Below are 15,501 nucleotides of genomic sequence, written 5' to 3'. Positions count from 1 at the left end.
GGAGGACCGAGGGTTGCGGCAGCGAGGCGATGGCGAGGGGGTTGCTCTCCGGGAGTGGGATGAATCGAGAGGCGAAGCGAGTTATTTCGCGCGAAGTGTGCATTGCCCGAATTTGCCTTCGTGCTCTCCTTTTTTTTTTCCCTCTTCTTTTCCGCTTGATTTCCCGCCGCTACTCCATCATCCGCGACGGGCCTAAACATGGTCACGAGAGACCCTCGCGAATCGCCAAAGGTGTGTGGAAAAATTCCTGCGTATCGCTCTTCTTTTTTTTTTTTTTTTTTTTTTTTTTTTCCATCGATCGGCCGCGTCCCACGCGCGCGAAGAAAGCCTCCAGGCTTGCGAAACGTGGGAACTAATATCGGTGTTGCCAGGGAATTTTAATTAATAATTTCAATGACATGAAAAAAGAGCGCATCGACCCTTTATACGTGCGCGCGCATTATTAATACTTTTAATGTAATTGAAACTTTCATAAACACGGGAAAAGAATAATCTCAGACTTTGAATATCTTGGTAATGCGGTTAAGAAACGTGAATATCGTATGGAGACGACGATAAACGAAACGAACAAGTACATATTTTCCCATTCTAGCGGCGACACTGACGTCACTCTTTCGGAGATGACCAAATCGGAGTACCGAGGATCTTAAACTCGCGTTTTACTTTCATTTCATGCACCAATCCAGGAACTCGCCCGCGAGATATTTCCATTGGAAAACACATGGGTGGATCGATATATCTACTTTTGCAGATACATATGTAATATATATGTAAAACATAAATGTAATATATTTTCTCTTATAAATATATATTGAATCTTCTCTTGCTCGTCCCGAAGAAATGCTTAGATTCACTAAAAGTCCAAATTATGAGGATCAATTTTCTTGTAGTATATTTTTTACATGTATATACTACACATGCATGACATATATATGGAAGACTTAGTTGCCATCCCTCCTAAATCTATCTATAAATATAACTTATATATCTCTCTCTCCAATGTACTTTAAAATACCTGATGGCGTACCAGCCACCAATTTGCATTCGCGGCCATCCTTCGCGGCGATTGGCGACGGATGGCACAATAAAATAAACAGTAGTTCGCAACAGTAGACGCAACGAAATGAGCCGCCGTTTATCAGCACGTAACGAAGATGGTCACGCGACCTCTTCGTCGTAGTTCGCGGATAATGACTATGACGAAGACAGTATAACTGCCCTCCATCGATGTATGATCGTAACGTCGTTTTAATTTCTCCCGCAAACCGTCGTTTCCTCTGCAAAATCCTCGTTGCAAAATAAAAAATTTGCAGGTGCAATCAGGTCGGCGATTGTGCGAAAATTAGTTGCACGTAAAGACGAACGTGCGTGCGTGATCGATACACGATCGGCTGAAGTTTTCCTTGCGAAATGTCCTCGAAACCGATTGACTCTGTTTCTTCATATATTGTGTATTTTTTATAAAATTCTTCGTATTGGCGATTCGATTAGGTATTTCATTCATGAATTTTAACAGAGCGTCTTTGAATATCCGGTGATTCTGAGATACTCTGCAAAAATTCTATGAATAATCTTCCGCCACTATTAGGTCACGTTGGTGTACGAAATTTTAAAAGAAGCCAAAATATACGGATAATTCGTGAGAAAACTAATTTCCATAAATTATCATTACATGGTTTAAAACATCTCTGTACATAGAGATACGATCGACGATCTTCTTCACCGCACCAAGGCGACAAACGTTCAAGTGTGATGATTCAATACGACGCTGAGAAATCTCGACAGATCGAAATCATTTACGACGAATCCTCGAGTCAAACTCTGAAGCAACAACTCTGACTCTTTCAAGTAGACGCGAGATTTCGATGGCGAAATAAATATATCCCTTGGACCAAATATTTCTCTAGATGGAGCTTTCGGTTTGCTCTGTGAAATCCGGAGAAACCGAGGAAATGTCACCTTAGTGAACTCGTCATCGAGATTACCATAATAGACAATTAAACGAACAGAAGATAACGTTGTATAACTTTAGTCCGGTGAGATCGGGAGAGAAGAGCGTGTCCAGGTGCTCTCGCGAAGATGGACGCCCTTGAGCTGCAGGCTGCCTTGGTGAAGCTTGACCCGGCCACCACGGTGACGCCCATCGGCACTACCATGAAGCTAGTGCCGCATCATCGCGTCGCCTTTACCGTCAACATCGACGACGAGGGTGACATGACCCTGGAAGATTCGGCGCGGAAGGACGACGTCGAAAAGTCACCGGTCGAGACGGCGACGTCGGTGTCGCGAAAGACGCCGGGCAACTGTATGGGCGGTTTGACGGCGAGTCATCATCATCAGGGCAGCGGCCAGCAGATGGGTGTCTCCAAGTGTGGCATCGTCGAGGTCAGGTGACGCCAACCGCCCTGCTACGGCATCAACATGATTTACCACACTTATCCGCCGCATCGTGGCAGCAAGCACCACGCCAAGCACCACGCCAAGGAGAAGAGGCACCATCATCATCACACTATGCACCATCAGCATCACAGAGCTCATGTGGTAAGCTGTCTTTGAGTTATGCGCGCGAACAAAGGGGCAACGACGACGACGATGTCATCGTCGTTGTCATCGTCGTCATTGCATGTCAGGAAATTCTCTGAGTTATTGTTTAGTTGTTTCACGCGACTTGAAAATTATTTTGTTAGCGATATATTAAAAATTAGCTCGCTGGTCTGTTAAAGAATTTCCGATCGGATTATCTCATATCAAAACAGAGCAAAAAATAATAAAACGGCGCTTGTGCCGTTTAAACTGTTGCACGTGGGAAGGAAACTCAACTCGCAAGACCTTTAATAACGAATTCTATTTTTCCTGTGACAATTTCGTGCTGGCGAAACGGATGTTATAAAGGACGTTCTATACGCAATTTGGAATTCGGTCGAAGCCTCTTACAGCATTCAATAAGAGATGGAAGCATCGTGGAAACTCATATTTCCTTTTCCTCTCGAGAAACTTAACTTGCGGCGGGTACTTGTATAATGCATTTCGTTTAACCGTATTCTCGCTAAAGAACGAGTGCGTATTTGAAAAGATATTATGTTTCGTGTTTTTCTATACATACATGATAAGAATAAATAATGCAGAAACTTTGCAAAACGCGCGAGTGAGCAAATAAAACCACACGTGCAATAAAAAGACGAATTAATTTATTCCTTCGAAATAATTCTAACGTAGTTTTAATTTTTCATTTTATCAATCTACAATATATATATATAATTACAAACGATATTAATCAACAATACCATTATAATATTTATCACACACACATCGCAAATTATATCGCAATGTTATTTGTCGATACTTTAAATATTTTAATAAATGAAAATATCAAATTCAGTTTTATTAAAAATAATACTGTATATATAGATTTTTGAAAAATTGAAAATTAAATTTGTATATTTATTTCGCGAGCGGAATTAAAATCTGTAATTTCAAACCGCCCAAAGAAACCTCTGTGTGCATATATCAAAATTAATATTTAAACGATCGCGCGTAGATATATTTTCACGAGTTTAATATTAATACTATTTTCCGCACTGGTGCGTAATTAAACGCAGCTTGCACCCATATCGTTCGTTCGTGTCGTATCGCGCGGACGTTCTTTATAGTTTATAGCCGTCGAACATGTATTCGTTGTGTGTATTCCTCGCTCGTGCAGCAAGTTTCTTTCATGAATTTTTCTCGCGCAACGGTTCCTCGCAATGACGAATGTGTATCACCGAGTCAGCGGACAATGCGACACGCTCTGGCTGGCTGTTCTGTTCGTTTCGCGCGCACGCGAAACCACCGTATCCGCGGGCATAATGCGCGATACGAGCGTGTTCCGTGACGAAGAATACGTACGACATGTATGCACCGAGTGTCTGGCCGATGTACATAAGAAGCGCGCGCTCGCCGCTTTATTTTCCTAGCGGTAATTTTGCAGAGAAGTAATTAACGAGCTCGCAGGTGCAATCAGCCGCGCGTTAACCAGATCCCTCTCTCGTATAACCCTCAAACAGTAGATTAGCATGTTAATTTTTTTAACGGGGCTTTGTTGACCTGCGCCCACACGCGGGAGTAATACTTTTTCTCAGGACTCGACGACTCGGAAAAAAGATATGCATACAAAATGAGAGTGTTTCGCGTTTGTAGCCTTAAAATAACGAGGTCTGTTAATTCAATTTATATTCTTTGCGTCTTTTCTTTTTACTAAAAATTTAATTACGTCGAGATGATATTTATTCCGAGAATAATAATTCCGAATTGTTTTCGCGTCTTCACGATGAAGGATGCTTGAATCGTACCTCCGTGGAGAGGATCGATCACGTGGGTTCATCGAGGTCGAATCGACGTCTCGCTCGAACACACCACACGTATCTGTGTGTGAGCGCGTGTTTCGAGTGTGTGTATATATACACCTTGGCGCGCTTGCAGTTGCACTTAAGCGAGACATAATAGGCCTATCGCGAGCCACTTGTCTACTTCGCCGTCAGAGCGTCGCTCGCGGCCGCAAGGATCGACGTTAATAGACGCGTTTGCTGAACTACGAAGTGACGAAGATGGTTCCGTAAATGAAGAGGCGAATAGTGCGTCGCATAGTAATTTACCGACGCGTCTCATTTAGGTAATTGCCGCTCACCAACTTTGGATAATGATATCGACCTCGTTCGTGACGAATTTCGCGAAGCGATGGACCAGCTTTATCGCTTATTTCTTTACGAGACTTATTTCAGAGAAGCTAGTGCTTGAATAAATTGACGAAGAAAAAAAATATTTGATCTCTCAAATTGCTAAATAAATAAATGCATGTTTCGCGCGTGCATTCAATCGCCATATGGCTACCACGATTCGCAGACCAATGCGCGGCGCACGTGCATTAACGATGCATACACGTTCGTTTGCCATCGATTACGATTGTGATTCGTGAACGAGTAAGCCGGAGAGCTACCCTTCGTAGGAGAGCGCGAGACTTTTCCTTCTCGAAACACAATCGACCGAGTATCCGCCATCACGCGACTCGCCGGCTGGGTATTGAATTCTCGAGTAGGAGGAGGAGAGATGCGCTCTCTGCGAGCGCATCTCGCGTGTGTACATATGCACGTATGGGAGGCACGTTGCCGCATGTGTACATACATATACGTGACGTACACATATTCCCTGGAATCATACATATTGGGGGGTTCTACGAAGGGTTCGGCATGTACCGGGTGAGCAGATCGATAATATGGTCCACGTAACTAGGACGGCGGTCTCCGTCGCGCTTCGATCTCTCCCTTTCTCTCGCGCACAGCGATATATTCACGGCGATTTTATTTTTTTTCGCTCACCACAATATGTACGAAATAGCTATAAATTTTGTCGTAGATAAGAATAGGCGGTTAGATTTATCGTTATCCTTTGTGCAATGGACGGAATTACAATTGTTGCTTGATATTATGCAATGGATTAAATCATGCGTGTTAAATTATGAGATATTTTGTTTTGAGATAATTAGCGTTAAGATCTCGTATTCGTGAATTCTGACATATTTCGTGTATCTTTATGCGTTAATTTTCTCAAGTTAGAATACCTTCATCGCATCTACTCGAGCAGGTTCTGTCCGATCACGAAATGCCTTCTCTCTGTCCGCGGTAGAAAAAAAGGACCGCCGACCGCCACCAGGGTCAGACTTTCAATTAAAGCTTAAGTCGGGTCTTAACGAGGCTTAAAAGAATCGGCGCGCGGATGCAACGAGTACAACACGTGCTTATACACGCAGGTCGAAGACTTAAGCCGGATCGTCCACCTCGGTTGTTCGAAGGGATGAACATGCTGGCTCGGGCTTCTATTTTGACCGCACTGATATTCAAACGTGACGTGTACCGGTCGATTTGCATATTTCGTGTCTCATAAAAACGGACAAAACGGATTGAGAGATTTCGCCGAACAGTATCAAGGCTGTGATGATTCGATATATCGAAACCGACAATGAGATTTGCGTAAAAAATATTTAAGCTCAACTCGCTGTAATTATGTGTGTAATCGCGAACATTTTAATTTCCACGACAGCGGTGACCTTTCGAATGCAAGAGAGTTAATCTACGGAACGAGGTACAACGAATTTAATTATAGCGCACTGCAACATTGCAAGCTTATCGATTTCAATGTTCGCGGTAACGCGATACCAGGCTACCACACGTGGACCATTCGTCTGTTTCATTAGAGTCGACCTAATTAAACGCGTTCGCGTTAGAAAAATATGCGGTATGGCGTACGCTAGAGTAAACAGGTAATAATGTGAGAGGTTCTCTTTTTCGAGGAAAATCCTTTTTACTTCTTTCACGGGAGTAATCGAGTTCCCCGAGCTCTCTCCCGAATCGTTACCCTACCCGGCTTTTTCTTTTTTTGGTCGTTTCTCCCCGCGGGACACTACACTTACGATAGATATCTTTTCGCCGCGACTGACAGAGCCAATTTTCCAGTTTCCAATAAATTAGTCGGCGTACTATACTAACGCTGCTCCGCGCCTCGGAACATCCAATTAGCCGGATCCGTCGTCGTCTCCTCCGGGAACCGCCCGTAAAAATATTTACATCCGCCGTTTTGCAGGATGTGCGTGACGATGGCCTCGCGTGACCCTACAAACGTCGTCGAGACAGAAACGCAATAAAGAAACGCAATTTTGCGCGGTAATTCCGGTAAGAAACGGTGACAATTGCGATCGTCGATCACCCGAATCGATCGACACGTTAACTTCAAATTTATCCATAAGGTACAAGAAACACTTCTAGAAAGTATCACTTTGCTGATTGTTACAATTATTGCAGTGTACATTGAACGGCGTCAATTTTTCTTTCACGGTATAATATTTATCTTCGGATGAGTCGGAACCGCAACCTTGGCCCGAAAGTTCGCCTCTCGGTTATATTTATCCCGGCGGTGGTGTTGTGCGTGTGCGTTTATATGGTGGTTTCTCAATGTGTTGTAAGAGAAGCAGGGGCAATATAAGCCGATGCGCGCCTCTTCGTAAAGAGCAACTTCCATTAATTTCAGGTGTCTCGTAACTTTCCGGCGTATTCGCAAAGCGCGCGCGCGGATCAGATATCAAGTCCTTATTAAGATAGATCTTAATGAATATTAATCGTAACAGAGAGTCATTCGCGAGCGCGACACTCGATCCACGACGGTCGGTGGGAACAATAATCGCGATCCAGGTTTGACGATCTAAGGAGATGCCCCGAAGATTCTCGCAAATTGCGATCGCCGACGCGGCGGCTTCGCAAAAGCGCACTGGGTATGTAACGGTGCCGTTCATTTCGCATCACGTGCGAACGCGATTCGCAGTTGAAGACGGTGATGGATTAGATACGGCGGCGGCCGCGATTTATTCTGACGCTAATACTTGCGCGGAGAAATCGCTCGCGCGCGGCAGATGCGAATTAATCAACGTATATAAATTATGGGAAGACAAATGACATCCACTTTTGCGGATGAAAGTTCTCGTAGACAAGATGTAGAAGATAGTCGAAAAGTCAGATTGTAGCGATCTATGTGTCATATGTGGGTTATCGGGATTTCGAATCTAATTAATTTTCATCGTATACATCGCGATAAATTTTCTCAGTAAGATAAACTACGAAAAATGAATCTCCCGAGTAATGCTCTTAATAGATTCGTGGATCATCAGTTATTGCGCGTATGATTTACGGTAAAATATATCACGCGGAACGTGACGACGCGGTGCCGTCGTCGATCAAAAAGAACTATATCGTATCTCACATATGATAGAGATATATCTTTGATAGAAGGCGAGTCGTCACGTGTCTCCGACACGAATATCGAAGGGAGATTAAACAAACAAGATTTTACGAAGCCCGACGCTTTCAGCTGGACACGTGTTGCGGTTTGACATCGGATATTATTTCCAAAAATGCATTTATCGCAAAGAATTTATTTTTGTTGCAAAAAAGACCGTGTGAATATATCGAGCTGCGACTGCAAGCACAATAAAAACGATAATTGCCTGGTGGATGCTCGATGATCTCCCCTTATACCGAGGATTAAAGAACACGTGCTAACGAGCCACTTTTATCCCGTACACGTGCAAAAGATGATAATCTCCTCTTCATTGTTGTACGCGCCCCGACGAGTACATTCATGGAGAATCTAATAATAAAGTTTACCATATCGGCGGTGTTATCGATAGAAGGGCAAGGGTATGCTTCTGATACAGGATATCAATCACATGCTAGAATGATAAATTTAAAAAAGAAAACTTCTTTTTTTTATGTCAATCTTAGTCATTATATTATACATTGCATTTCTCATTGATTTCTTTAATAATTCATTTCCGAATAACTCTAATCCAATTATTGAAAATTTAGGTCCTTATGATCTGACTATAAAATTTAACAATATTACGATATTTTAGATATCTTATTTATTCAATTATTCATTAAAATATAAATATTTTATATTTGTCATTATAACACACATATCATTTTGCAAAATATCTGTATGTCTATTTTATTATATGATACAATTGTGTAATAATTTTCTGAGAAGAATAAGTAAGATACAGCCTGATATCTTAAAAATTAACAACAACATAAATCTTATTTATTTTATATTAACAAAAAATTCACAGTTTATCATCTAATCATTCTACTCGGCCGCCTCTGTAAATTTTTCAGTCTTTAAAATAGAATTTTCAAAGAAGGTCATGTTTGATATCAAATGTGGCTTGTGAATAATCTGGCATTTTGAGCAGCGTCGCTTCTTTGTACAAAAGCTAAAGTCCAATGCGGCGGAAACTGTGCATATTATCATTGCGCGGGCGTTCTTGAACGATGCTCTTCCCGAGCGCTTTATTGTAGATGGAAGATATATCGTGCGGCTGCAGTACGCGGCAGTTTCGGACGTTCTTCGTTAACTTCCATTTAAATTCATTATTACCATGTTTAAACACGTACACTACATACTATTTCCCGTGCAAATACTATTATCTTATTTAACGAAGCAACAGCGATTTTCTTCTTCAGCCGGACTTTACGAACCTTTGAACTTTGAAAAGAAACGTATTTTATTCGTAATATCGTAAAAAAATTTGCATAAATATTTGCTTAAAAAAATTAATTTATAATTAAATATAAAAAAATATGTGAAATCGTTATTGTTGGGAAATTTATTTAATGCGGGTATTAAAATTGAAGCGGATTAAAGAGTTAGAAGAGTCTTTGCTCGTTGAGAACAATGTAATAAAAAACGTCGGAAATTGCAACGACGGACAATGACATTCCAGCGACGATATTAATCAGAAATTACAATATGCGCGCTCGCCGGATGAGAGCGCGAATGTTTCGGCACGCACCCGCTCGCACGCGCCCGCTCGCACACGCTTACGCGTCACAATCATGCCCGCACACGCTGGTATTCGGACCTGCACGCATCTCGATCAGTGGCCGGCCGACCATCCTGCCCGAAAGACGTCTCGAAAGACCCTCGCGAGACGCTCCACGAAAAATCGATCGGCGGAGCTCTTCCCTCCGCATCCGCCGGATGCCGAGGAACCGGTCGACCACTTTCGGTTGCTCGTTTCGCGTGGATTATCGTCTAGTACGGTGTTTCCCAGACAGTGCTACAAACAAAAATTTTGTGATCCCTGTACGGTGAGATTAAGGATTCCGTGAAAGAAAAAGAGTCTTGTACATCTCTATGTTTTATTATCTTTGTTCATTTCATCATATCTTGATATTTAATTTAATAGATCTCTTTATCTGCTCAATTCAAGGTCAGTTTCTTAAGATATTATATAATATTTGTAATTTTTTAATTGACAAAGAAAGAATAGAATTATAATTTAATAATATATAACTTAATAATTTATAATTTAATAATCTCTATATATGCCATGACTGTAAATCGAATTCGAAAGAAAACTATGGCCAAATTTTACTGGGAAATACTGATCTAGTTGATTCCTCTCTAACGAGACAATTTGCAGTCAGGAATTGAGGAATTCAAAATCATCGGACAAGTATCGCTATTAATTCGCAGTTCTTGATGTATATACGAAGTATCTGGAGAACGTGATCGTTATTTGCAAAGAATCGGACATTGTTCGGAGCGAAAGTGGAAGATCATAAAATGCGGATGAACGTAGGTGCATTCTCGTTTCACGGCTTCAAGAAGGTGAGAATGGCCATGGTATTTTCGAATAAGCGGCTTTCGCGCGCGTGCCTTTTCCAATCTGAATAGTTTTTCCTCGCGATTCGCCGCAGGATTAGCCGCGATTTCGCTCCTCGTCCGTTTTATCCTGGCATCGGGCCAGCATCGCCGCCAGCTTCGCTACCGCAACGAATGTCGCGAACAAGTATTCCTCGTTCTCCTTCGCTCTTCTTCGGCATAGCTGAACGGCATAAATGCAGGAAAAAGATTCCGACGGCGGTTTCTAATTTGAAACTGGTTACGTCGCATGAAGCGGCATTTTCCCTATTTTTATCCGCGCTGCATGTAGAAAATAGACCGCCTGTATTTTATGACCAAAGGCGACATACTTGGGCGGAGAATTATAATGTTCTCGGGCGAGCTACCACGGAATGAAAAATCGGTGAAAAATGGGATGAAAAAATATTCCATTCCTACTTTCTGTTCTCTTTCTCTCTCTCTTTCTCTCTCTCTATCTTTTCTCATTTTCTCTTTTGTCAAATTAAAATAAAAATATCTAGCATATTTCTTAATATATATTCCATTGAGACTAATAATTTCAACTATAATCGATCATAGAACGTGCGTCACGTTTTATGTCACAAAAGGTTTAAAAAAGATTTGAAAATGTGTCATCTAAAAAAGTACATTACTCGCATGAACAACCCTTGATATTTAACGGTTTTTGCCGATGGGAAATACGGAAAGGAAAATTAAAACGCATCGGCATATGCGCTCGAAAAATAGTCACTGGCCGGAGATAAAGAAATCTCATCACATCGCACGTGATATACGCTCGTTTCATTTTCTCAGTGTATCGTTCACGTAGGGGATTATACCTGACGCCGTGATATTGGATTACCGGTGGGAGCTGGCGACAGAAAGAGAAGGAGAGAAAGAGAAAGAGAGAGAAAGAAAGAGAGAAGGCTCTACACACACACAATGCCTCGCGCTTTTAATTTAATATACGTGTCGGGGGAGAGTCTTCGGCAAAATCCAGACGCATCAGTACCGAGTCGACCTTCCTGCGATGGCGAGGTGAGTCCGGTTCTTCTCCTCCTCCTATGCTCGCGATAGAGAGGAGGCCTTGCGAACAGACCACACACGCATCCTCGACTCGTGTTGTCGCGCGCTGAGAGAAAAGCCGAAGGGTCCGGTCGGTCCTCTAATTAAAATCCGCTCGCAACGGCCGGCTTTCTTCCATGCCTGAGGTTTTATTCTCATTCATTGAGTACTGCAGGCGCTGTCTGCCATCGCCGTCCGTAAGTCCAATTGTGATCCGTCACTTTCTCGTTTTAATATTTCTTTTTTTTTTTTCTTATCAACGCGAAAGACTCAGTTCGTTGCGATTCTCGAACGCGGAATTTAAAAGAAAACGTGCGAAAAACTCCAAGTGCGTGTCTCTTGCTCTCGTCTTGATATTTGTCGCTCGAAAATCCGCTCGTCGATGAAAAGCAGAGTTTCGCGATTGACTTTTAATCTCCTTGGCGGTATCGCAGGTCTCTGTACCGACAATGAGTGGAGATTTCGCTCGTTTGTTATAACCGTGTTTTTCTAATTCGCGCGGCTCGATTCCGTTGATACGGTGTAACAGAATATATCATATCGGTTTGTCGATTTATAACCGTGCCGTGTTTTACCGGGAATATTTCCTCGCTGAGAAGGTTCCCCGAGGAGATTAATCGCTCGCGCGAGAAATTGCTTCGCCGGGCGAGAAATTGCTCCGACCGAATGAAATTCGCGTCGATATATGTACCGGAGTGTGTCCTTTTCCACGCCGAGTATCCTTTCTGAGGCTGGCTTTGAACGTTGATATCGTAAATCAACATCCGCTCTATCTAACACGTGACTGGCACAGAGACCAGGCATCGGGTGTCAAAAGGGAGAGCATTCTTGTCCGAAGGATATGTCAACCTGCTCTGTGATGCCGGTCTCTCTACAAGACATTTTGGTAAATATCTCCAACTATTTCTGATATTGTTGGTGGTCGCTTAAAAGGTCTATTAACATGACTGCTTGTAGCAAGTAACTCTGATATTTCTAAAGTAATCAAATGCGATTTGCAGTAAATCGGTATTTTTTATTTTTATTTTTTCCATCAATATTGATACACGGATTATCTTTTCTCCGTTTCGTCGTGGGCATATAATTCGCGTAAAATCTCGTCTCGATAATTGAACGAATACGTCACGGCTTTGCTATATATTTATCATGAATATTCGTTGTGCAGCGAAGCCAAGCGCTTTAATTAACTGTCACTTCGAAAAAGATACGTTAAATATAGTTTCGTTTCGAAGTGTTTCTTTACTCGAGAAACAAAATTGAAACATCATATTGGTAAACGTTCCTTCTAGTAAAAATAATTTTCTTGCTTCTTGTAAAAAAGGTTTCTACACCTTCTTCCAAAACTTCATTGTATCGGTTCCTCTCTTTTATCGAAATAATCGATTTAATTTATGAGAATTTAACAAAACGCACATATCTGAGAATACGTGCGTCGTTCTCATTGTCCGCCGTCCGAAGTTCCAGGTAATTGATGTTAAAGTTTAATGAAATTCCGCGAACGAAAGAAAAGCACAAGGGGCCGTATTGAACTTACGAACGCGCGCTTGTTGCCTACCGGCCTTACGCTCAACCGGTTACACTGGTTTCGCGAGAAAAGAAGCTAAAAGGAGCATTATGGATAGAACTTCGCCCCACTCGGCATTGGGTGGGAGATGCATAAAAAGGGAACGCGTTCGATAGCAGCTGCTGTTAAATTCACGAACACGCGTTACGTCATGTATAACTGATCGCACAATATCGTAAAAATGGTTAATTGGACTTTTTGTTTCTATCAATGACGAAAAATTTCAAACAAATTAGCATTGTTATTCGGCAATAAATTGTTCACGTAATTTTTTTTTACGTTTCTCTGCAATTGGAAAACTTTATTATCCTTGATGTTTGAAGCAAAATTGCTTTGTTACCGCATATATTATATAATCGCAGTCTATTAACTCGCTATATAATTAATCTTCGAAAATATAAATTTATTTAAGGCACAATATGATTTTACGCTTCACTAAAATGCTACAACTCATTCAACATGAAATGTTAATGTGCGAAAAATTTGTACGCACACGTGCGAAATAAATTTTAACCAATACGTTTTTACATTCTCTTGTCATTGTAACAATACTAACATACGAGACGAAGGTATTTAAACGAAAAACAGAAACGGAGATAGATCGTTTGGAAACATGGATGTACCGTGCACCTCCATATTTTTTTTTTTTGATATTTCGCATTTGACATTTCGCACTTTAAAAATACGTGTAAATACATAGATACGTTTTCGCAAAGTAAAGGTGCACTGACATTTCGGCGCTCGGCGCCATGATATTTCCAATACATTAATCCCGATAAAAGCTCGTAAACTTTTCAAAATATATACACCGATATCACTCTCGAAAAAAATTATTTTTAACAATGCCCCTCGACCTTTTACTTTCGACTATGTTCTCCCTTGCGTCGAAAACGTTGCGTGAAGCGTACAGTTGCGCGTACGTCACGCGTACTCGTTTACGCGCCTGCGAAACCGTACGCATGTCGCGGTTGAAATTATTAGATCCGTGTCAGTTGACTGTACACAGGGTGAGAGCCCCCCTCCCCCCCCCCTTCTCAAGAGACTAGACGAGGTCAATTTCATTATGCACGCTGACGACTAGTGTAAAGTCCATGCATTTATTTAACGTCAATCGAAGAAATGCAGTGCCCTAAGATAGAAAATTAATAAAATGCTAATTATACAATACAATGTATATTTATTAAAACTGTACGAAGACATCAGTATAGACCTTTGCGTCACTTATCTTAATCTCGCAAGAAATATCGAGCAATATCCGTACTAGATAACGCGAACGAATATGTCGATACTCTCGTAAATTTAAACATCCTCATTGTCGTCTCGAGGCCAGCAGCGCCCACGAATTTGGCCTAAGTTGCGACGAGGTCGCGCGACATCCGGGGTCGGGATCGTTTCTCTCGAGCGTTTACGGCATCGACCTGAACCGAGATCGTCGACGGCAGCCCCGTTTTCGGCAGCGGGAAGAGGAACGCCCGCGATTTCTCGCCGTTCGTCTGCTTCTTCGCCGAGAGTATTTTCGTTTCTGGCACGTCGCTGAGGCCTACATCGCGACACGGCATGGGCCTCGCGCTTGGCTTGCGCATTTGCACACGTTATGTAACCTCCGTCGCCCTTAGTCGCGTGCGACCATGTCCGTTAGGTGGTTTCTGCGATCAGGTCGTTTCTAAGACCGCGCCTTTCAGACGCGGAAATCGCAAATACGGCGATTTTACGCGCGCGCGTTTTTCTCTCCCGGTGTGTTAAATTTCGCGTTGACGTTGTTCGGCATAATTCCCGATTGGATGAGTGCTCGCGAGCTTGCTAGGCGTGGTACGAATTTTGAAATACTGAAGTTCGTGCGATAAAATATACTCTATTAAAGTATACTATTATCTGTAATAACAATTTCAGATTAAACCTATAATTTCATTCAATCAATGATCGACGTTTGACTGACAATAAGGAGAATCCGAGTGAGTCGAAACTAATTTCGCTGCTGGCAGCGAAATTGTACAATATTATTACGGGGAGTGGTGCGCTTTAAGTATTTTATCGCACAAACATCAATACTTCAAGGCTCGTTTGTACTCGTCTAAATACTAAATTCTCACTTATCTATTTTTCTTTGTATTGATTTGGTCACGTGTCTGCGAAATCGTTTCTAAGATGACGCGCTAGCGAATGTCGTGATTACCGGTGGACGATCGAGTAAATTTTTGGTATTGTTGGTGTACTACGTTCTTGAACTGGCCCGTGGCTTACTAGAGAAACTGGTAATGTGTCTATCGGAAAAAGATAGTTTATTATCGAGAGTTCCGTGGTATTTTTTAGCGGACAAAAATAAGTCGGTGTAATTCGCGACACTCTCATGATATACGCGATATTTTCTCAGGTACTGATATTCAAATGAGAAATTGCTTTATAAATTCTGTTAATATTAATTTCATCTGTTGCTTTCCGATCAGAAAAAATTATTCCGAAAAATCTAATATAAATTATTGATACATCACGCGCGAATTCTTCGTGACGTTCGTTACATTCCTCGATATTTTTTTCGACTCTAAATGAATATCATTGCGATTGAGACCAGGCAATTATTACCGGAAGACTCCGTGTTTAGTCGAATGTTTCTATTTTAATTTAAAGTAAGGGAGAAAGAGCTCGCTTTTATCGGTCGACGAAAG

General features: G+C 41.8%; 2 protein-coding genes across 4 annotated transcripts in view; both read left to right on the top strand.

Moving 5' to 3' along the window:
* Positions 1 to 2,514, top strand: part of LOC115233009 — a 12,851-nt gene extending 10,337 nt beyond the window's left edge. For both annotated transcript variants that reach the window (XM_029803218.1, XM_029803217.1), the window contains exon 2: positions 1,699 to 2,514. In XM_029803218.1, coding sequence (XP_029659078.1) covers positions 2,080 to 2,394 — 315 coding nt within the window. In that variant the 5' untranslated portion in view covers positions 1,699 to 2,079 and the 3' untranslated portion in view covers positions 2,395 to 2,514. The remainder of the gene's footprint in view (positions 1 to 1,698) is intronic.
* Positions 1 to 15,501, top strand: part of LOC115233005 (probable serine/threonine-protein kinase dyrk2) — a 103,708-nt gene that overhangs the window by 25,497 nt on the left and 62,710 nt on the right. The gene's annotated exons all lie outside the window — the stretch shown is intronic.

This window comes from Formica exsecta, unplaced genomic scaffold (genome assembly GCF_003651465.1).
Source record: "Formica exsecta isolate Colony F162 unplaced genomic scaffold, ASM365146v1 scaffold155, whole genome shotgun sequence".
Taxonomy (NCBI): domain Eukaryota; kingdom Metazoa; phylum Arthropoda; class Insecta; order Hymenoptera; family Formicidae; genus Formica; species Formica exsecta.
This window is presented reverse-complemented; position numbering and strand designations above follow the sequence as displayed.